The sequence below is a fragment of the Eumetopias jubatus genome, unplaced genomic scaffold (assembly GCF_037043125.1).
Source record: "Eumetopias jubatus isolate StellerSeaLion01/CBP00866 unplaced genomic scaffold, mEumJub1_p1.0 scaffold_14, whole genome shotgun sequence".
NCBI classification, from domain to species: domain Eukaryota; kingdom Metazoa; phylum Chordata; class Mammalia; order Carnivora; family Otariidae; genus Eumetopias; species Eumetopias jubatus.
The window spans coordinates 85,548,156-85,570,774 of NW_028274820.1; the positions used below are offsets into that span (position 1 = coordinate 85,548,156).

General features: G+C 39.7%; 1 protein-coding gene across 2 annotated transcripts in view; it reads left to right on the forward strand.

Annotated features, from left to right (window-relative positions):
* The first annotated feature begins 1,494 nt into the window (after nucleotides 1-1,494).
* AHCYL2 (adenosylhomocysteinase like 2) overlaps nucleotides 1,495-22,619 on the forward strand; it is a 164,132-nt gene continuing 143,007 nt past the window's right edge. For both annotated transcript variants that reach the window (XM_028104859.2, XM_028104860.2), the window contains exon 1: nucleotides 1,495-1,968. In XM_028104859.2, coding sequence (XP_027960660.2) covers nucleotides 1,495-1,968 — 474 coding nt within the window. The remainder of the gene's footprint in view (nucleotides 1,969-22,619) is intronic.

Below are 22,619 nucleotides of genomic sequence, written 5' to 3' on the forward strand. Positions count from 1 at the left end.
GGAGAGGCAGACTCCCTGCTGAGCAGGGAGTGCGACCCCAGGATTTTGACCTAAGCTGAAGGCAGATACTTAACGGACTGAGTCATCCAGGTGCCTCTAATGTATTTTTTTTTTCAAATGTTACACAGCAAAATCTTACGGATTGTGAAATTTTGTATCCTGCTTTTTAGCATATTATCTTATCATAAACATTTATTTCTCTTCATCATTAAAAAAAGTTTTTGGCAAACTTAATTTTATTTATTTGACAGAGAGAGAGAGACAGTGAGAGAGGGAACACAAGCAGGGGGAACGGGAGAGGGAGAAGCAGGCTCTCGCCGAGCAGGGAGCCCGGCGCGGGGCTCAATCCCAGGACTCTGGGATCATGACCTGAGCGGAAGGCAGACGCTTAACTACTGAGCCACCCAGGTGCCCCTGGCAAACTTAATTTTAAAGGCTGTAACCATTCCCCTATTTCTGGACATTAATTTCAAAATCTTTTTGTTACTAAAAATAAAACCGCTATAGGTTTTTGTGCTTACATCTTTTAAAATAAAACAAAAATTTTATCTGGCAAACCTACTTCGGCATCAATAAACAATCTAAAACCTCGGAAAAAACCCCATAAAACTACAAAGTACAAAGTCATCTCAAATCTCATCACTTAAGGAAATCACTGTTCATGTTTTAGTTAATATGCCTCTCTGCTTATGTATTTATCTGGATTAATAGGTCAGAAGATTTGACCTTACTTAAGGCTATGTGTTTTTCCTTAGTTTTGAAATTTCGACCTAGTGATAGCTACCTTCTTTTTTAGAGTGATTTTAAACTTCCAAACTCAAAACGTGCCAGGATTTGCCACAGCAGGTATGGTCCTATTTTTATTCGTTGTACAAACAAAGCCATTAAAATTCGGAAAAGTGTGTTGGGGTCCCAACTTCACCGAAACGGAAAAACCAAGCCACTTCAAACCTTAGGCCGGCCCTGTCCCCACGTGACGCCTCCGCTTTTCCTTTAAATGCCTGGTCACGTGATCACAGACGTTCACAGACAGAGGAAATTCATGCTGTCAGGGTAGGGAGTCATTCCTCCCCCACCTTTCCCACCCTAGGGTTCCTGGCTTTCCTTTCCCGGAAGCCGGAACTCCTGAAGAGACTTTCTTCCTCATCCTTTACGTCTTGTCACCTAATCTCACTCCTTTCCTTTCCGTTAGTCGCGAGTGCTAGAGCTCCATCTCCCCTAACAGAATCCCACTCGCCAGAGACAGGGCGACTGGGACTACGACTCCCAGGAGACATCGCGGGCCCCGCCCCCGCCGCCTCGCAGTGTAGGTCGGGGGCTGAGGTCCCACGGTCTTCTGGCCGCGTGCTGCCCGGAGCAAGCGCACTACAGGTTCCGTGGCGCCTCGCGCGCTAGCCGATCCAGGTCGGGGCGGGGCGGGGCCGGGCGGGGTGGGGCGGGGGAGGCCTGGGCTGGCCGGCGGGCGGGCGGAGGAAGGGGGTGGGAACGGAGGCGATGGAGGGGAGGAGTGGGGGAATGGGGGAGGGCAGGGGAAGGGAGGCGGGAGGCGGGGCCGAGCTGGAGCCGGAGCTGGAGTCTGAGCCGGCTGTTGCAGTGGAGGCGGTGATGTCGGTGCAGGTCGTGTCAGCAGCGGCTGCCGCGAAGGTGCCTGAGGTGGAGCTGAAGGACCTGAGCCCCTCCGAGGCGGAGCCGCAACTGGGACTGAGCGCCGCGGCTGTGAGCGCCATGACCCCCCCAGCAGGCGGCGGGGACCCCGAGGCTCCAGCTCCCCCCGCGGAGCGGCCCCCGGCCCCTGGCCCGGGCTCGGGGCCCGCCGCCGCTCTCAGCCCTGCCGCCGGGAAAGTGCCTCAGGCGTCGGCCATGAAGCGGAGCGACCCTCATCACCAGCACCAGCGGCACCGCGACGGCGGCGAGGCCCTGGTTAGCCCCGACGGCACCGTCACCGAGGCGCCGCGCACGGTCAAGAAGGTATTGGGGCCGGGCTGCCTCTCGCGGAGAGAGGGAGGAGGGAGGGGAACCGCAGATCCTCGCGGCAAGGCAGCACCACCCTCCACGCCCTCTCTTCCGATCGTACTAGCCGGGAGAGCTCTTTCGCCCTCAAATCCACTCTCTAGAGATGCCCCCACCTGCGCCCAGTGCTGGGGAGCGAAGACTCCAGGTGGCACGGCCGTACTTCGCTGTGAATAACATGGAGGTAGCGCTCTCCGCTACTACTTGGAATAGGCAGGGGAGGAGAGGCACCCAATACTACCCTTCGCCCCCGCATCCAGCACACTCCCCTGTGTTATATTCCAGACTATTCAGGGAGGAGACCCCGATGGTATAGAAACACCTTAGGGCTTTTGAGAGTTCACCCAGCAATAAGGGTGGAAACATCTTTTCTATTTGGAGAACGAGTAAGCAGTAGTTAACCTCGCATTGAAATCCTCAGTCGTCTGGTTTCTGTACAGATGATGACTTTCTGCCTTTCTGTGGCCAGCCGCTTCCGTAGAGCAGTACTGAGGCTGTGCCCTTCATTCCAGATACTGCAGTATCCTTGCATCTTCTCTGAATGTAGAAGGGTAATGGAGAGAGTCTCTTCACTCTTTTCAGATATTCGTCCCCACTGCTTAGTAGTTGGCCACCAGGTTTTTCGACTATGTGTGAAGAGAATGATTGTTTCATTGGTTCCTTTATTATGATCTTGAAGTGTTAGGAAGAATGCTTCCACTTCGGAGAAAGGCAGTCATTGCGAGGCTGCCTGTCTCGTTCGTCAGCTTCTTTCAGACATAGTTTTGAAGAGCCAGTAGTCTCAGAAACACCAAGAAGTGAGCCTAGATGTGTGATACTCCAGTATTACCCTTACACTGGCCATCCGTGGTGTGTCTCTTCTCTCATAAAGCTAAATCAGCCCAGGAATAAAGGGGAAAATGTTGGAAAAGACAGAGGTATGGATCATAAAAAAGGGATTTATGGCTCTAATTTCTAAGGCATTATATGAACACAGTGACTTACTTATTTTTTAATTGTTGTGAATGATTTTTAATTGCTTTGTCAGAACAGCAGTCAAGTGATGAGAAGTCTGCAGTGGTTTCACTGTGTAACGCCTGGCTGAATTGGAACTCTGGATCCAGCCTAAGTTTTGTTGTAATAGTCTCATGATTAAGGTATACAGCAGATAACTGTTTCATTCTAATTCCCTAGGTATACGTGAGAGATGATGTCAGATGCAAGACTGAGGGAATTTGTTTAATTATGCTTTAGGACAGTGTCTGTCTCATTTGCAGTATGAAACTCCTCTGGAAGGAATTACAGGAGGCAGCACAGGTCCTAGGGCTGGTAGTGTCTATGTAGGTGTCCTGAAATCTGAAACATTTCTGACTGGCTGAGTTACTTTATAACTTTGGTCAAATCTTTTTTCTGTGATTAGGGATCTTTCCGTGTAAAATCTGTAATTTGATTAGATCTCTCGAGGGTAATAGTGTTTAACAAATTACTTTTAGGGCATGGAATTTACAGTCAGGCAAATCTGGGTTTCAATACTAGTATCCTCACTAATTAGTGTGACAGTTACAAAATAACTGTCTGAATTCTCTGAATCTTAGTTTCCGCTTGTATAAAATGAGGATATTAATATGATTGAGGATTGGAAATATTTATAAAGGGCTTTAGCGTTGAACTTGGCACATACACTAGGGGCTTAAGAAGTGATAGCTATTGTTGTTAAGGATGATTTTATTTTATTCGTCCTCCCATCATGGTTTAAGTGCATGTCCCTGTGACCTCCCCTGAAAGGGGCGCCCCATTCAGTAGATTCTATATAAAGAAGTTAAAAAATCCCGGGCTACCATATCAGTTTGTTTTTCTTAAATCTAGATGTGCTTCTTGCCCATTTTCCTTGTGCAGAACCACTTTCTTCCTGTTTTTCCAGCATCAAAATGTAGGTTCCGTGATTCTAGATTTACTCAGCAGCCTCAAGGCTATGGAAGACAGGGCTGAGCTTGCCTTACAATGTTAATTGCAACCAGAAAACAACTTTTGCTGGAAGTTAAGCAGTTGAAGCTCCGGGGCAAGGATACAGCTGTATGACACAACTAAAGGCATTGCTGAGCTCCATTTTGGGGACAAAATCTTTAACTTTCTTGATACTGAATTGACTAAATTAAAATAAGTGCAGGAGACCGCCCTTCTTTCCCCAAGTTGAAAGTCACCTCACTAAGGGACTGCAGTGTGACATTTTGATTTGTTGAGTCTTTCTTGATTCTTAGGTTGTGTATTTAAATAATCATTATGACCTCGACACCCTTCTGCTTTCACTGTAGGGAGGGACTGGGAGTACTAGGGCTTGAAATAGCTGCCTTTGTATGTGTAATTGGTGACTACTGCTTTTATTTTGTAACTGTCACAATCAAGCTTATTTATCTTAAGTCACATTTTTGTTGATGGTTTCCCTTACACTATTCATGTATTTGTCATCAGTTTTCTTAGGTCTGTTATTCTGCTTAGCCACACAAGGGAAATAAACTTTTTATAAGAGCCAGAATTCCCAAGTGCAGTAGTTAATAAGAATGAACATATGGTGTGCAGGTTACTTAGTCACATCTTATCTTTGGCTCCTACCTCCATCGTGTAACTTGTGGTGCTATCATAATTTTGTATTAATGTCTTTCTTCATAAACTCATATCACGTGACCCCAACCAAAAATCTCTGTAAGAAGTGATTTGTGAAATAGGCAGATAAATTCCAAATGAATGCAGTAGTAATAGTTGAGAGGGTTTCTTTCCTGTGTTCTTAAAAATAGGATAATAAGAGTGTCATAACACAGCAGGGAAAACAAGTCAGGAGAGGATATATTTCAGGAAAGTTAAAACTTTCTGACAGTAAGGCTGCAAGCCCAAGAACTGCAGCTCGTTTTTGCTTACATCAGTATTGGTAATGACCATGTTCAAGCAGTCTTTTTTTTTTTTTGGCAAACGTATCCACTTTACACTGGATTTGTTTCTGTCAGCAGAGAATGAGTTGAGCCATGTTAGTTCTTTCTTGCCCTGAATTCTTTAAGCTCTTGATTTGGTTAATTATAGATTACTAAAATGGAACCTTTTGGTTATAGGCATGGGAATGTGGGAACAGTATGACTCCTTTTGCCAGTTAGGAAAATACAGCCTTACAAAATGTTCAGTAAGACTGTTGGCAGATTGATCTGAATATGATTTACCATTCATTGGCCTTTTCTATTCCAGGAATTATTATACGCATTTTTCTAATCTTGACAACAACATATTGAGATATAGGTGGCATTATCTCCATTTTACAGATAAAGAAATGAGGTCCTGAGAGATAAAGTGCCTTGCCCAAGGTTATATATCTAGCAGGTTGCAGAGGTAGGACTCAAATCTATTTTAAACCTTTACCTATTTCCAAAGCCCACGTCCTTTTTATTATACCACACTGATTCTTTCTAAATTTTTAGATGCTGGATTCTGGTCTTTGCCCAGAAATCTTTCAGAATACTTAGTGAACTCTAAGGTACGCCTATCTGGCCAAAGGTTTAGGTCGCTCCAAAACCAAAGTGAGGAGGGTCTGAGTCAGGATTCTAGAAATAAGACAGGAAAAAAAAAAAGCACAAATGTAGAACCTCAAAAATTTGTAAAATTATAAGGAAGAAGAGTATCTTATATATAAAAAAGTGTTCCAAAATCAATGATGCATTTTCACATTAATAATTTACTGACAATCTGATAAATTTGTCCTTACTTTAAAAAAAATGTATCCTTATTTTTTTTTTTTTAAAGATTTTGTTTATTTATTTGACAGAGAGAGAGACAGCGAGAGCAGGAACACAAGCAGGGGGAGTGGGAGAGGGAGAAGCAGGTCTCCTGCTGAGCAGGGAGCCTGATGTGGGACTCGATCCCAGGACCCTAGGATCATGACCTGAGCCGAAGGCAGACGCTTAACGACTGAGCCACCCAGGCGCCCAAAATGTATCCTTATTTTTAAAGTTATAAATAAATCTGAAGGACCTAAGAATATGCTCTTCCTTTCTGTCCAGCTAACAATTTTTTCCGTTCTTTAAGTCCTTTCTTTATGAATGAGTCTCTAATTAAGCCTTTTAAATTAGAAGGAGAAGCACACTGCTGTGTATTCCGGCTACATACCAGGCACTGTATTAGAGCCTTGCATACACTATTTTACTTAATCCTTGTAAGAACTCTTGGAGATAGGTAGTATTCACTTTGTTTTATTGAGGAAACAGAATTGAAGAATTAAGGAATTTGTCTTAAGGTTACACATTTAGTAATGTGATGGAACTAACAGAACTCTAATCTGTTTGACTCCAAAGCCTAGACTCTCTTGCTTTTCAGTTGAAGTTTCATTTCTCTGTTCCAAAGCTCAGATTGAACTTTTTAAATCTTAGTTAATTTGTATATTTTTTTGTGGATGTTTTTGTTATTTCACTAACAGGCAATTTCTTTTTATTTGTTGAGCTTGTGTAATGGTCTTACCATATATTTGAACATTTATGAGTTTTCTGAGAAAGTAGCCTGTATTTTGTATTAGCATAATTTGTGAATTCTGTTCTCCTTGGGCCTGGGAAAGATTGAAAATAGAGGTGTTTTGGGAGGTTGGTCAGAGCTGAAGTTGCAGTTGTGTATTTGATGTCTTGTCCAGTTAATTGAAGAAATGGATAATTTGTGAAGAAGGGAGAGTGAGTTTCTTTATTACAGAAAGTGTTTCTCTATCCTGCAATGAAAGGGGAAAAGAAAAGATTTATTGAAAATTTTATTTAGGCTCCTTGTCGAGTTGAGTTTATAAAGAATATACAGTTTCTCTCATGGTAGTCTTTGTTTAAATAATTAAGAGAAGTATAACTGAGGCATATGGGAGAACAATCCTGACAGTTGCCCCGATCCATCACCCTGCCATCGTGTTCAAGTGGTATGCACAATTAGAGGAGCTGAAATTCCATTTACCTAGTAAAAGGTTAAGTAAGCTTGATCAGGTTTCTATGGAATTTGTAGGACCTTTTTATAGTCTGAATGACCTGTGGCCCGAGAGTTAGAGCAGAGCAGAGGAAAAAGTAGATTGAAATTTCCTGTTACAGTTCTGAGTTTAAAGCTATTTTGATAAAATAACTTAAGACATGATATGTATGATTTTTAGCCCCCTCTTCCCCAACTATATCCTGCAACAATTCAGTTAGCCATTTTCCTTCTTGGACACTGGACACTTGGACAGCATTAATAGCTAGTGATTTCCTATTCTTTTCTTTAAGGTTCTATCAGTAGAAATATATTGGTTTGGGGCACCTGGTTTTTCTAAGCTCAGAACCTGTATTTAGGAAGGTATAGAGGTTCTAGAGCTGGTTGACTATAAATCAGGCTTTTCCTTAGAGCCTTTCTGAATACTGCAAAGCTGTCATTGAGAGTTAAGTAACCTGAGGCTAAAACTGACTTCATCTTCCCTATAAACTTATTTCCTGCAGTGCTCCATGTGAACCCTTCTGATCACTCTAACAGCTTTGGTACTGTTCACTACCTTGTCTTGGAAAATTCTCTTGGCTTCAGTTATGACTCTTCACTTATGGCTGCCATTTACTGAATACCTACTCTCTGCCAGACAGCTATCTCATCTCATTTAATCCTCATAACAACTTTATCAGATGAATATTATTCACTTTATTTTACAGATGAGAAAATGTAGACTCAAAGAGAATAACTTGCTCAAGGCTTTGCCAATCTGTGATGCCTTTGGGGTTAGTGAGATGAAACACTGCCCACAGCAACAGTGGGAGGCTTTGTCACACTGCCAACCCCCTCCTTCTCTGACCAAATTCCCATGTGAAATCTGCTTAAGCTCCTGCACCTAGGCTGCTGTGAAGACCACTCTGCAACCTTTTAGATTTCAGAATCTACACTCCTTAGAGAGAAGGCCTAAACCACCATGCCTCACATCTCTGTTTGCCTCATTTACTATCTGATGTCCAGTTATCCATTATCTTCTAATACTCATTTCCTTACCACTCTCCTCATCCTCTCTGCTGATCCAGTTCCCCCGGATCTTTTCACCATGTCCTCTGCAACTTCCCCTTCCATTATCAATAAATCCCCAAGTAGCATCAGCCTCTAGCAGCAAGATAAGTTACAGGGGCAGCAGTGGGGGAGTTGTTAGTGTGGCATCTGATATTCAGAACTATAATGGTGTAACCCAAGCTGCAGCATCTCCTGCTTAACATTAGCAATCAGGTCTTTGCCAACCCCTTTCTGTATATGATTTTGGGTGCTGTTTTTTAGCTTTGTGGCCCTGAAGCAGGTTCTCCAGCCTGAGAGCTGAACCATGGAGCTGAGAGTTGCTAGAGAAAACCAGAAAACCAGGCAGAATGATGTCACTGAATTCATAATTGTCAACCTCATGTGCATAATCAGCATTGCCTAACAATATTAAACATTTCTCTAGTAAGTTCACTTTCCTACCCACTGCAAATGACTGTTTCATACTGTCTCTCTTTCTAATCTCATGTGTTCTTTTTAAACCAGTGATATGCCTTATACTTTAGTATAAAAACAGAAGCCACCAGAAGGGAATTCCTTCATTTCTATACCTCCCAAATCGACAAACCTACCCGCATCTGGGGCTCAGCTTTTTCTCTTTCCCACCTGTTAGATAGAGGAAGCATCCTTCATTCTGTAGAGACCTCTCTACAGGTGCTCTAATCACATTCTCCTGTCCTAAAGAACTTCTTCCTTTGATTATTTCCTCTTTCTACTAAAGCCATTCCTACAGTATTCCAACTTGATTTAATCTCTCCCATTTTGAAAACCCTATCTTCTAAACCCCATATCTCCTCTCTGCTTCTATCCTTTCTACTCCCTTTCACAGCTAAGCTCATTAAAGGAGCTTTCAGCACACAGTATGTACATTTTTTCTTTCCACAAACTCTTTTTTTTTAAATTTTATTTATTTATTTATTTGAGAGAGAGAGAATGAGAGAGAGAGAGAGAGCACATGAGAGGGGGAAGGGTCAGAGGGAGAAGCAGACTCCCTGCTGAGCAGGGAGCCTGATGCGGGACTCGATCCTGAGACTCCAGGATCATGACCTGAGCGAAAAGCAGTCGCTTAACCAACTGAGCCACCCAGGCGCCCTTTCCACAAACTCTTTAACCCACTCCCACCTTAATGCTCTGACCAGGACAAAATCCTCTTGCTAAAGTTGCTAATGTCCCATCAGATTGGGAAACATGGTAGTCTGTTTTTTCAGCCCTCATCAAGACCTTGGTAACATTTGACATCCACTTCTTACCCACTCTCCTCTCTTGCTTCCATGACACGGCTCTTTATTAGTTTTCCTCTTGTTTCTTTGGCCACTTCTTCTTAGTCTCCTTTGTTGGCTCTTTCTCCTTGATCCTGAGCTGTCTGCTCTTTCCATTGTGTTTTCTCCCTAAGTCACCCACACCACTCCTATACCTTTAAGTGTCATCTACATCCCAGCAACTCCCCAGATTATTTCTTTAGCTAAGACCCCTCTTCCAAATGCCAATCTTGTATGTGCCCAACTGCCTACTTGCAGTTGGACTTAAGAATTCACATGTCCAAAGTGGTAGTTTTGTCTTTTTGTCTAATCCCCCAAATATGTTCTTGTTTTCTTCATATCAGTTAAACGGTGTTTACATTATTTTTTCTTTCCCTTAAAAAATTGTTTTTCATTGCATAAGTAATACCTGAACATTTTCTTATAAAATAATTCAGTTTAATAAAGCAGAAGTTCTTCCTTGGTCCTCAGCCAGTCTCATTGCCTTCTCCACAGGCGACTTCTGCTATCTATCAATTTATCTTTCTTGACTTTTTTTTTTTGACTTTACATTCATATTTGCACATAGAAGAATTTGTAGCTTTATAATAACTTTTACATAAATAAAAGCATACTATATATTTGCAGGTTGTTTTTTTTTTCACTTGGAGCTCTTTCCATATCAATATATGTAGATCTATCTTAGTCTTTTTGACACAATTGATTTCCACAGTTCATACTATTGTTGTTTATTAAATCATTCTTCTGCTGATACATATTTAACTTAATTTTTTTCCTTTATAGACAGTGCTATAGTAACTACCTGTATGCATTTGTGTGTGTGTGTGTGTGTGTGTGTGTGTGTGTGCACGCACGCATGTATAAGTGTTTTTCTAGGGTAGATACCTAAAAGCAGAATTCTGGAGTTGAAAGATAATCCACATTTTAAACTTAATGCCTTCAAAAATGTAGTACCATTTTACACATTAACTAACTATAAACAAGACAACCCTTTCACCCACCTTTACCAACCACTGGATATTTTTATGTCTTTTATGAGGAAAATTGTTTACTGTTGTTTTTATTAGCGTTTTTCCTACTTAACAATATTTGTTGAGTGACTACTATGTGCCAAATGCTAGGGGTACAGCAGTGAGCAAAATAGATGAAGATCTCTGCCCTCCTACTGACTTGTGTTTTTCATGTCAGCTTGTAGGAATTCTTTACTATTCTGGATATTTTTTTCTATTTTACTTCTTACTGACACTGACTTGTGACTTTATGATTTTGAAAGTTTTTATGTAGTCAGATTGGGCAGTGTTTTCCTTCATGACTTAAACATTTTGTGTCTTAGAATGGCCTTTTCTACCCCAGTTTATAAACAAATTATTTTATGTTTTCTTCAACTGTTTCTTTGGCTGTGTTTATTATATCTTGGTCCCCAGTCCATCTGGCATGGACTGGAATTCAGCTTTGTTCATAATGTAAGATAGGGACTGTTTGTGATATAAGATAGCTCTATTTGTTCCAAAATAAAATGTAATATTTTACTTTTTCAGGTTTGTTTTCTATTTCTTTTTCTTTAACTTGTCCTTCTCCACTGTTTTTATTTCTTTACTTTTAGCTGGACATATAGATGTAACTTTAGATTGAAGACTATTTAAGTCAAGAATGACACTAAAAATTGCCATCCTGGCAGTACTGAGTGCTTATAGTGAGTTATTCATCGAAGCACTTGCTATTGTCGCAAATTTTACTTATTGTTTATAAATAAACATAATTATAAATGTTTATTATTGTTTAGTGGATCTAAATTTATGTTTTGATAGAAATTGGAGCCTCAGTGATATCTCAAATATACATCCTATTCTGCAGTGGTCTATAGAGGAACTTACCTTCTGCAGTTATACTATGTTGGAAAAATGTGTGGTCCTTTTTCAAAATGACACCTTATTTTTTATAAGGCATTGCCAGGAATTGAGTACATATAATGAGACTGTAGGAAGAAAAAATTTTGCCCTGATTCCATAATTGTGTCCATCTACATTTCATTTTTTTTCTTTCTTTTTTTGTTTCTACATTTCAAAGTTGATATTACCTCCTCTAGGTTGAAGAAAGACTTCTTTTCCTAGCAAGTAAATAAGGTGTCTTCTTCTATAAAATTATTGGATAAAGCTTGACTGAGTCTAGTCTTGGGTGACTCTGCTTTGGGAGACAGAAATGGAATAGGAATTTTTACTACATTCATATCTGTTGTTTCTATAAGGGAGAAAAGATGATGGGTCTAATACTGTCTCCTTCTAAGGGCCTTTGCTGGACTATATTTTAGAAATAGGGAAGCAACTTTACTATTTCTGGATACTTCTCTAATAATCTCCCTAATGTATTGTGAACTTCTTTTGTGCAAAAACCTTGTATGTCCTGTGTGCTAAACACTGCTAAGTGATAGGACTATTAAATCAGCGACATAATCATTCTTGTTCTCAAAAAGAGGGTAGGGAATGCAGATATGAAAATAAATAAATACGATCTGGTTTGATATGAGCAATACTAGAAGCAGTAATTGTTACAGTTTGGAGAGGTCAATACTGAAATTGAGGTGCATCACCTTAGGAAAAGTAGTTGGTTGCCTACTCAAGAGGTTTCACAGTGTAGCAGAACCTTTATGAAATTTCCATGTTCCAACTTTACAAGTTCTGAAATTCACATTTTTAGTACACTTAGAGGTCATTTACCTCTCAGGGCTGGCTCATTCAAACCATACTCACAGGAGACTTGTATACAAAACAAAATGGTAAGTTCTAACTTATCAGATGTAGAACACTCAAGCTGATCTGATACACATGTCAGTCAGAGGGTACTGTGGAAAATCTGCATTTGAAGTCTGGTTAGGAGCAGTGTATTAAGTTTGGAATCCTTTAGATCCTTGCTACTCAAACTGGTCTGTGACCAGAAGCATTGGCATCTCCTGGGAGCTTGTTAGGAATGCACAATCTCGGGCAACTCTGGTTCTGTACTAATGTATACCCACTAGAACCCTAGTTTTTTTTATTCATTGTTGAGTAATACTGGCTTAGCAGTTGGTCTTATTCGTGCTTCTCTTATGAAACCTCACTGTAGAGAGGCAAGAAAATCATTTCAGGGTTTTTTGGAAGGGTAGAAATGTATACTAAAGTTTATTAAAATACTTGTAATAAAATACTTGATAGAGACAATAGAACCACAGACACGCACAGATACACAAAGACAGACAGACATACACAGATCCTTCATAAAACAGAACCCTTCAAAACCCCTCTACCTAAACCCTTTGCAGACATAAACCCATACCCACACCCACAGAGAGACCTCATGTGTCTCATCTCCATAGAGAGTTCCCTACAGGTACCCACGGAGATATCCCACACAGACCACATAAACCCTGGAGCCCACCCTGTGTGTAACAGAGATACACACACACACTGACACCCAACAAGTAATGCTGACAACTCAAATTTTCATAAGACTTGAATAGTTTTTTCCATATTTTTGAGAAGGGACAAGTATACTCTCTAGGGTACTTTTAAATTCTTTTTTTTTAATATTTTATTTATTTATTCATGAGAGACAGAGAGAGAGAGAGAGGGAGAGAGAGAGAGAGAAGCAGAGGGAGAAGCAGGCTCCCAAGGAGCAGGGAGCCCGATGCGGTACTCGATCCCAGGACCCTGGGATCATGACCCGAGCCGAAGGCAGACGCTTAACCATCTGAGCCACCCAGGCGCCCTCTAAGGTACTTTTAACTGAGCCAGAAAATAAAGCAAAAACAGACGGACTGCCATTGGGTCTGCAGAACAGTGAATGTTACAAAGCCAGTTTTATTTGAATTCCTGTTTCTGGAACTGCTTGTTCCTGGGCACCATTTTCAGTTTGATGTACTCATCATGCTTGGATGGACAAGTTATTCTTCTCTTATTTTCTCTCAGGAGCTTGCATTCTAGATTGCTGGTTAAGCAGAGTTCCATGTTCAGTTCCCCTTGGTACTAATGAACACACTCCTTGATGCTATCTGAGTCACATAAATCTGCCCAGGATTGGAAGATCCAGAAATACTGCACCTATGTGGAGGACTCACTACTGAGTCCTCTGTGGGTGTGTGTGGGACTAAAGAATGTAGGGCAGAGAGGGAAAATTATGTTAAAACTAGAAAGAGGTGTAATTTTGGTCTTTTTACTTCTTGGGTCATTCGTAGTATAGGTTTGCATAAGACCTGTGATGAAACTTAAGGATGACTCAGGGGAGTAATTTAGTTGTAGGTTAAAAGATTTTTAAACTATGCTGATTTTGGCTGAGGATGGCACATTGATTGTCGGTTGATAAAGAGATCACTGGTATCAACAAAGCCAGATTTTTTAGTTCCTTGGGCAGCATTTTGTGAGAAGTATCTTGTTAGGGAAAAGGAGACTCTGACACATATAGCATGTTTGTGCCTAAATAGTTGAAAGTTTCTATCACACTAAGGGAATTAGGCACCAGAGAGACATTGCTAGAAGAGTTTTACAAATGTAGGTTACAAAAAGTTAAATATTTTTCTCTTGCTGTCTGGTACATGTATATGTTTTCATTTGACCAAAAGCCTATTAAAATTTTTTTTAAGCATATGGAAGAGTACGGAGAAAATTGTACACGCTGCCCAATTTAACAAATGTTGGCATTTTGCAAAATTTTCTGTAGATAACTTTTAAAGATATAAAACATTGTAGACAAAATTGAAGAGCCTTTTGTACCCCTTCTCTATTTATTCCCTTTCTTCTTTTCTCTCCCTCCATCACAGAGGTAACTGCTGTCCAAACTTTGCAGTTTATTATTCCCCTTCATGTTTTAACACCTTTGCAATATATTATCAATATCAATTGTATATTGATAAACAATATATAGCATTGTTCGTATGTTTGTAAACTTAACGTAAATGGTACCATAGAGCAGATACTATTCTGCAACCTACTTTTTTCACTCAACTTTATTTTGAGTTTTAACTAGTCTGATACATGTAGATTTTCTAGTTGAGTTGTGTTAACCTACTGTGTAGTGCTTCATGGTGTGACTCTACCACAGTTTACCCATTCCCTAGTAATGTTTCCTCTTTTTTTTTGAACTGGAGTGAACATCTTTAAATCATGCTTCCTTATCACGTATATGATAGTTTCTCTAGTGTATATCCCATAAGCAAAATTGCTTGAGGTATACCAACTTTACCAGATACTCCCAAATTGCTTTCTAAAGTGGTTTTATTAACACTTGTTTTCTGAATCCTTAATAATGTGTGGTATTATCAGATATTAAATTTTGTCAATCTGGTAGTTGTGAAATGGTATCTCTGTTTTAATTTGCATTTCTTTGGTTATTAGTGAGACTGAGCATCTTTTAATATGTTTGCAGTCCTTTTGGATTTCCTTATTTGTAAAATGTCTAAGGGGGTGCCTGGGTGGCTCAGTCGGTTAAGTGTCTGCCTTTGGCTCATGTCATGATCCTGGGGTCCTGGGATAGAGCCCCGTGTCCCTGTGGGCCAGGCTCCAGGGAACCTGCTTCTCCCTCCCCTAGCCCACCCCCCACCCCGACTTGTGCTCTCTCTTGCTGTCTCTCAAATAAATAAATAAAATCTTAAAAAAAATAAAATGTCTATATTCATGTCTTTTCCCATTTTTCTGTTGGGATCTCATTGGTTTTCTTATTGATTTTTTAAGAGTTCTTTATGTTTGTTCTAATCCTTTATCAGATATTTGTGTTGCAAATATCCTTTGGTCTATGGCTTGTCTTTATTTACTTATAATGACTTTTATACAGAAGTTAAAATATGTAATGTAAAATTGATCTATTTTTTCTCCATGTGGTTTGTCCGTTTTGATTGTTATTTTAGAAACTTTTCCCTGTCCTGATATGTAATACCACTTTTTGTCACATCCTCTGTATCATCCATTCTGTTTCTGGGTTCTGTATTGTTTTATTGCTCTCTTTGTTGATTTCTTTACCAATACCACACTTTGTTTTTTTATTTTTTTATTTTTATTTTTATTTTTTTTAAAGATTTTATTTATTTATTTGAGAGAGAATGAGAGAGAGCGCACATGAGAGGGGGTAGGGTCAGAGAGAGAAGCAGACTCCCTGCTGAGCAGGGAGCCCGATGCGGGACTCGATCCAGGGACTCCAGGATCATGACCTGAGCCGAAGGCAGTCGCTTAACCAACTGAGCCACCCAGGCGCCCCTCACACTTTGTTTTTTTTAATTTCTAGAACTCTATAATAACTCAGTATTTGCTTGTGTAAGTTCCTCTGAATATATTTTTAAATTTTTAACAGCTTTACTGGGGTAAAATTTACATAGGATAAAATATACCTATTGTAAATTACAATTCAGTGCTGTTAATACATTTGAGCACAGGAGCCCGAGGTAGGGCTCTATCTCATGACCCTGAGATCGTGACCTGAGCCAAAACCGAATCATATGCTTAACCTGCTTAACCGACTGAGCCACCCAGGTGCCCCTCAACCTCCTAATCTTTTTTTTTTTAATTTTTATTTATTTGACAGAGAGAGACAGCGAGAGAGGGAACACAAGTAGGGGGAGTGAGAGAGGGAGAAGCAGGCTTCCCACTGAGCAGGAAGCCTGATGCGGGCTCGATCCCAGAACCCCGGGATCATGAGCTGAGCTGAAGGCAGACGCTTAACGACTGAGCCACTCAGGCGCCCTCAACCTCCTAATCTTAAAGGAGGTTTTTTTGTGCATGTATGTTTGTTTCTTCTCCTCAGACCAGCCAAGGCATTCTACTGTATTTACCCTTTTTCTTTCCTTTTTTTTTCCCAATCTGATCTACTTGTAGGTACCAATAGGACATTTGTTTAGGATGAGTGCCCTCTAAAAATCCTTTTCTTTTTTCTTTTTTTAATATTTTAATTTTTAATAGGATTGAACTTATGACTCTGAGTCGCATGTTCTACCGACTGAGCCAGCCAGGCGCCCCTGAAAAATCCTTTTAGATATAAAAGTCAAACTCTTCAAAGGCATACCTATTTCAGTGTGACTCCAAATCAGCAGACCTTTTTATGGCTTACCTATGGATGCAAGGGGCATCCCCAAAGATGGTGCAAAAGATGCAGACCCCTTTAAGAGCCAGAGTTACTCCCAAAGATAGCCTAAGCAAGTTAAGACTTTTTGTTGTCTTTACTGGTGGTATAAAGAACTCCTTAAGACAAAGGAAACGAAAGACAAAGAGACAGGAAAACAGTGACTTTTTCTGGGAGGTTAAGGATCAATAACCAATGGTATCCAAAACCATATTTATGACAGTCACAGTCCAAAGAACTAATTCTTTTTTTTTTTTTAAAGATTTTATTTATTTGACAGAGAGAGACAGTGAGAGAGGGAGCACAAGCAGGGGGAGTGGGAGAGGGAGAAGGCGGGCTTCCCGTGGAGCAGGGAGCCCGACGCGGGGCTCGATCCCAGGACCCTGGGATCATGACCTGAGGTGAAGGCAGACGCTTAACTGACTGAGCCACCCAGGCGCCCCCAAAGAACTAATTCTTACAAATGTTTTTCTCCTGCTAATCTGAATTTGGAAAAGAAGGCATAAGGAGAAGTTCACCTTCCTTTCTTGACCAGACAAGAGACAAAAATCCAGGAGACTGACTTTTGTAAGAATTCTTACTTTTTGCTGGCCTTTGTCAGTTGCCCCAGGATTTTTAGCTATAGTCTTCAAGGATTGTGAGATGTCTCAGCTGTTCCTTCATGGTCACTAAAACTATAGGGGAAGAAAAAAATATTTTTTCTACTACCCCCTCCTTAGCTTTCTGGCTGGGGCCCTATACATTCGACTGACAAAGACAGATTAACAAGAGAAAAGCACACAGAGTTATTTAATAAAAGTTTTACATGAGATGAGAGCCTTCATAAGAAAATGAAAACCCGAAGAAATCGTTTAACCTGAATTTTTTTTTATTAAGATTTATTTGAGAGAGATAGAGCACGAGCAGGAGGGCCAGAGGGAGAGGGAGAGAGAATCTCAGCAGACTCCATGCTGAGTGTGGAGCCTGATACAGGGCTTACTCTCACAACACGGATATCAGGACCTGAGCCAAAACCAAGAGTCGGATGCTTAACCAACTGCACACCCAGGAGCCCCAAACCTGAATGTTTTTAGGCTAGTTTGATGAAGAGTGGAAAGTTGTGGCAAAATGTGATAGAACAAAAGGGTCTGAGCTAAGGGTAGTAAACTGGGGAAACTAACAGGGCATTAATATTCATTATGCCAAGGTGCCATATTTTGGGACAGCATGTTCTGAACCCCATCAGTGATGATGATAAATCATATAGCTTGATGATGATGATATCCAAAAGTAATTATTTCCAGTATGAATACACCCATTAATCTACATAGCTAATTCTAGATTCTTTTCCTTTTACACTGCCTTCTGAGTTATTATAGTGGCTTATCAATTTTATGGTCTTTATAAAGGATCTTTTGGGTATTCCAGAAGTCATTGATTTTATTTTTTTCTCTTACTCCTTCCCTTAGGTAATGTCTTTAAATCTCCTTTGTTGGTTAGTGGACCAACTTTTTGTTCATTAGGTATTTGGCTTGCTTTTGGTGGATTTTCACAATGTAATGCTAGCACATAATAGGTGCTAAATGTTTGTGGTAATAGAGCTGAGCCCCATCATGAACCATTGATTTGTAACATACTTCTCTCCCTTTATCAGCTCAAGTACCTGTCCCTTGAATGAATGTAACTCCTGATGCAGTCACACACATGAAAACTTTAGTATTTTCAGCTCTTGTATGTAACATTCTTGGTAAGATTCTCTGTCAGATGTTACTGGTAATTAAGCCTTTGGAAAGAGCCCAAGAGTTTTCAGACTGGCTAGACAATAGCAACAAGAACAGTAAGTAGTATATAATGACATGATGATACTTGGCAATTCTAAAGCAATACTGGTTTTATTGAGGAACATCAGGTTAAACCAGTTAAGACTCCTTTGGCTGAAAACCTACTTTGTAGATTTTATACTTTTATTTACTCTTTTTTTCTTCAGAGTTGTTCCTTAAATATGTAGCAGAGATCATGGTAGATAAGTATCCGTACTTAAAGACTGGGATATTCATCGAGCGGGCTGTTGGCTTAAAGGGAGCAAGGATGATGGGTATTTTGGGGTTTGCAGTCAGACTCGTGAAGCCTATGTCCCAATCTTGGGGAAAAAAAGGAAGGGCACCCTAGGAAGATTGGGGCCTTGCCAAAATGTAGCACAGTATCAAAGAATACTCTCTTTAGAGCACTTATAAATATGAATTAGTGCTTACAATAGCACTGTGGTAAGCAATTATAGTTTACAAATGGAAAGGCCAAATAAAATGAAATTCAATTAATGTTTGTTAAATGCCATTAAGCACTCCACTTAGTGTTTGTCCAAGGCTCCAGAGCAGAGAGCTGTAAATGCAAAATCCAAATGCTGCATTTTGCCAAGAGAGCATCTTAGTCTCTATATCTGTAAATATAAATAATTCCCAAATTATAAGGTTGTAATACAGAAATATATATATATTTTTAGATTTTATTTATTTATTTTAGAGAGAGAGGATGCATGTGCTTGCAAGCGAGGGGAGAGGCAGAGGGTGAAGGAGACTCAGACTACGCACTGAGTGCAGAGGCTGACCCTGAGATCATGACCTGAGCCAAAACCAAGAGTCTGATGCTTAACCTACTGAGCCCCCCACCCAGGCACCCCAGAAATATATTCTTTAGCAGAGATAAGAATGCAGATATTTCAAAATATACTTATTTAGATCTTTATGTTTCGTGAATTTTCAAAGGGGTAAAAAATTACAAAAACAAGTAACAAACCTAGTTTATAGTTTTATCTTTTTTGCTAAAGTATTATGATTTAGTCAAATCAAACACAAGGTAAATAACTGAACTTGTTCTTGTTCTATAAATACTTCAACCAAATGCTTATTTGACTGAATCACAATATGAACACTTGGTTAAAGTATTACAGGATAAGAACTCAAGTTTAGCTTTTTTACCTTGTGTTTGAAGTGTTAATATAACATCTAAATGAAGATGTTTTACAGATAGAACTGGTGTCTAAGTGGAAATTGAAGGAGAGCGTCAAGAAATAGCTTTGGAAATTGTTATGAAGGTCCTAATCATAATGGTAGCTATACGTAGAACGATTGTAGGGGGTCTAACAAGATAAGCTTGGGCCAAAGCACCATTAATAGACAGGAAGAAGAAAAAATGTTGGCAAAACTACATTATTATCCTTTAATATAATTTTACCTTTGTATAGCTTTTTATATCTTTTAATTCAGTGAAATCCATCATTTTATTTAATACTGAAATAGAGTTTGAAATATACTGACTTTTTAGTATAACATTAGTTTCAGGGAAACTATTACTGTTTTTTTAAACTATGATTTAAAAAACTAGATACTTACGTTTAATTATTTTGTACATGATTGGTACATTGTTAATATTTTTCAAAGAATAGCAGTTTTGTTGAAACTAGAGCTGAAGTCTTTTAATTTTCTATCTGTATCTCTTTGTTGTACCATACTGCTGTAAAACCATCAGTGTTCATTAAGCCAAAACAGTGTAATCTACAGGCTTTATTTCAAAGATCTAATTTTGGTAAAGAGACTTGAAGACAATATTATAGCTACCCTTTATTTTCTCTGAGCTAGGTCATCAGCTAAGAAGGGGAAGAGAAAAAGGCTTCAGAAGTTTGAGTAAAATGGTGAATATTTGAAGTAGTTTTTTGTGGAGTATGAGCAAGTGAATTAATCAAAAATATAGCAGGGTGTCAGAATTAATCAGAAAGTGTAGAATTAAATTTTCTAAGTCACATTTTAATTAATTAATTAATTTTTAAGTAGGCTCCACACCCAACATGGGGCTCGAGCTCATGACCCCAAGATCAGGAGTCATATGCTTTACTGACTGAGCCAGCTGGGGGCTCCTCTAGTAGTCACATTTTTAAAAGTTAATTAATTTATTTGTGTATTTTTAAGTAAGCTCTATGCACAATGTGGGGCTTGAACTCATGACCCCGAGGATCAAGAGTCTTATCCTCTACCAACTGAGCCAGCCAGGCGCCCCATAGTAGTTACATTTTAAAAAGTAAAAAGCAACAAGTAAAATTAATTTTAATGATATATTGTATTTTATTTATTTATTTATTTATTTGACAGAGAGAGAGACACAGCAAGAGAGGGAACACAAGCAAGGGGAGTGGGAGAGGGAGAAGCAGGCTTCCCCCAGAGCAGGGAGCCCGATGAGGGGCTCAATCCCAGGACCCTGGGATCATGACCTGAGCTGAAGGCAGATGCTTAACAACTGATCCACCCAGGCACCCAATATATTGTATTTAGCCAAACAAATCCAAATGTTATTTCAATATGTGATCAGTATAAAAAATCAGATATTTTGTCCTTTTTAATTTTTATTTTTAAAATTAAAAAAAATTATTTATTTTAGAAAGTGGGGAGGGGCAGAGGGTGAGAGGGAAAGAGAGAATCCCAAGCAGACTTCCTGCTGAGCACAGAACCCTATGCAGGGCTCAGTCTCCCCACCCTGAGATCATGACCTGAGCCAAATTCAAGAGTCAGACACTTAACCAACTGAGCCACCCAGGTGCCCCTTGCCCTTTATTAGACTTAATCTTCAAAATCTAGTGTGTTGTTTTGGCAGCACATTTTAATTTGGACACATTTCAAGTGTCCACCAGCTACATGTGGCTAGTGGCTATCTATTGAATAGTGTCGTTCAAAAGTAAGTAAAAATTAAATTTTGAGCTGCATAGATACTGTCATCTGTTATTTACATGAATATATTATTTTTTCTAACAGTTCCTGGGGATAAGGCAATTCATTTGATACACCTGGCTTGATGAACTCAAGGGAGTTGATCCATTAAAAAAAAAAAAGGTGAGATCCAGTTAGAAGGATGTTCATTCTACAGGAGTAGGCAATGCTAATACTAAATTTAATACCATTATCTAATAGACACGTCCACCTTGCCAGGTGAAAGCTGGCTTCTTGTTACCCTTCAGCTATGTACAAGTGTGTATATCCTTTAAAAATATAGAAAAGGTAGTATACTACGTAACAACATTCTGCATCTTGCTTTTTTCCTACTTAATATATCCTACAGCTGCTTTGTTTTTAAAGTCTATAGTCCGTTGAATGGATGTACCATAATTTATGTAACCAGTTTGCTATTTATGGTTGTTTTCAATATTTTGCCCTTATGAACAATGGCATAATGAATATTTTTGTATATATGTGTTAATGTCTGTAGAATAGATTCTTACAAATAGAATTTCTGGTTCAAAAGGTAGGTATATTTTTTTATTTTATAAATATTGCCAAATGCAATAGAGGTTATACCAGTAAACACTCTCAACTAGTAGTGTGAATAAACTTTTTCTTAAATAGAACTGATTCTCAAAATTTATAATTAAAAAATTTTTATTGTGCTGTTCTAACAGAAGAGGCATAGGTAGGGGCACCTGGGTGGCTCAGTCGGTTAAGCGTCCCGACTCTTGGATTCAGCTTAGGTCGTGATTTCAGGGTCACGAGATCGAGCCCCACATTGGGCTCAATGCTCAGCGCGGAGTCTGCTTGAGATTCTGTCCCTCTCTCTCTGTCCCTTCCGCTTGTGCTTGCTCTTTCTCTCTAAAATAAATAAATAAACCTTTAAAAAAAAAAAAGAAGAGGCATATAGGTAGCCCCCTTTTGTCCTGAGATGATCCTCTTGAGCCATCAGAGTTGGAACCCTTGGGTTCCAGAGTATAGATTGAAAACACCGATTGTAATCTAGCTCCCCTTATTTTTTATGTATGAAGAAAAGGGTTCCAAAGAGATGGAGCTATTCCTCCAAGACTTCCCCAAAGCAGAAAAATAGGAATGGCTCTGAAATGTATGAAAGGAATTTCAGAAAGGAATTTCTTAGTGTTCTCTGTAACAGATAAACCTCAATTAATGACTTTTTGAGAATCAGACCTTTTAAAAATAACATTTTTTTAAAAGATTTTATTTATTTATTTGACAGAGAGAGAGACAGAGTGAGCACAAGCAGGGGGAGTGGCAGGCAGAGGAAGAGGGAGAAGCAGGCTCCCCACAGAAAAGGGGGAGCCCGATGTGGGACTCGATCCCAGGACTCCGGGATCATGACCTGAGCCGAAGGCAGTCGCTTAACCAACTGAGCCACCCAGGTGCCCTAAAAATAACATTTGAAGTTTGATTTTGTTTTCATAAACTTCATGGTTAGTGGAGACATTGGCAGCTCATGGCATAGGAGTAGAGTAGGGAACTTGATAGGGAA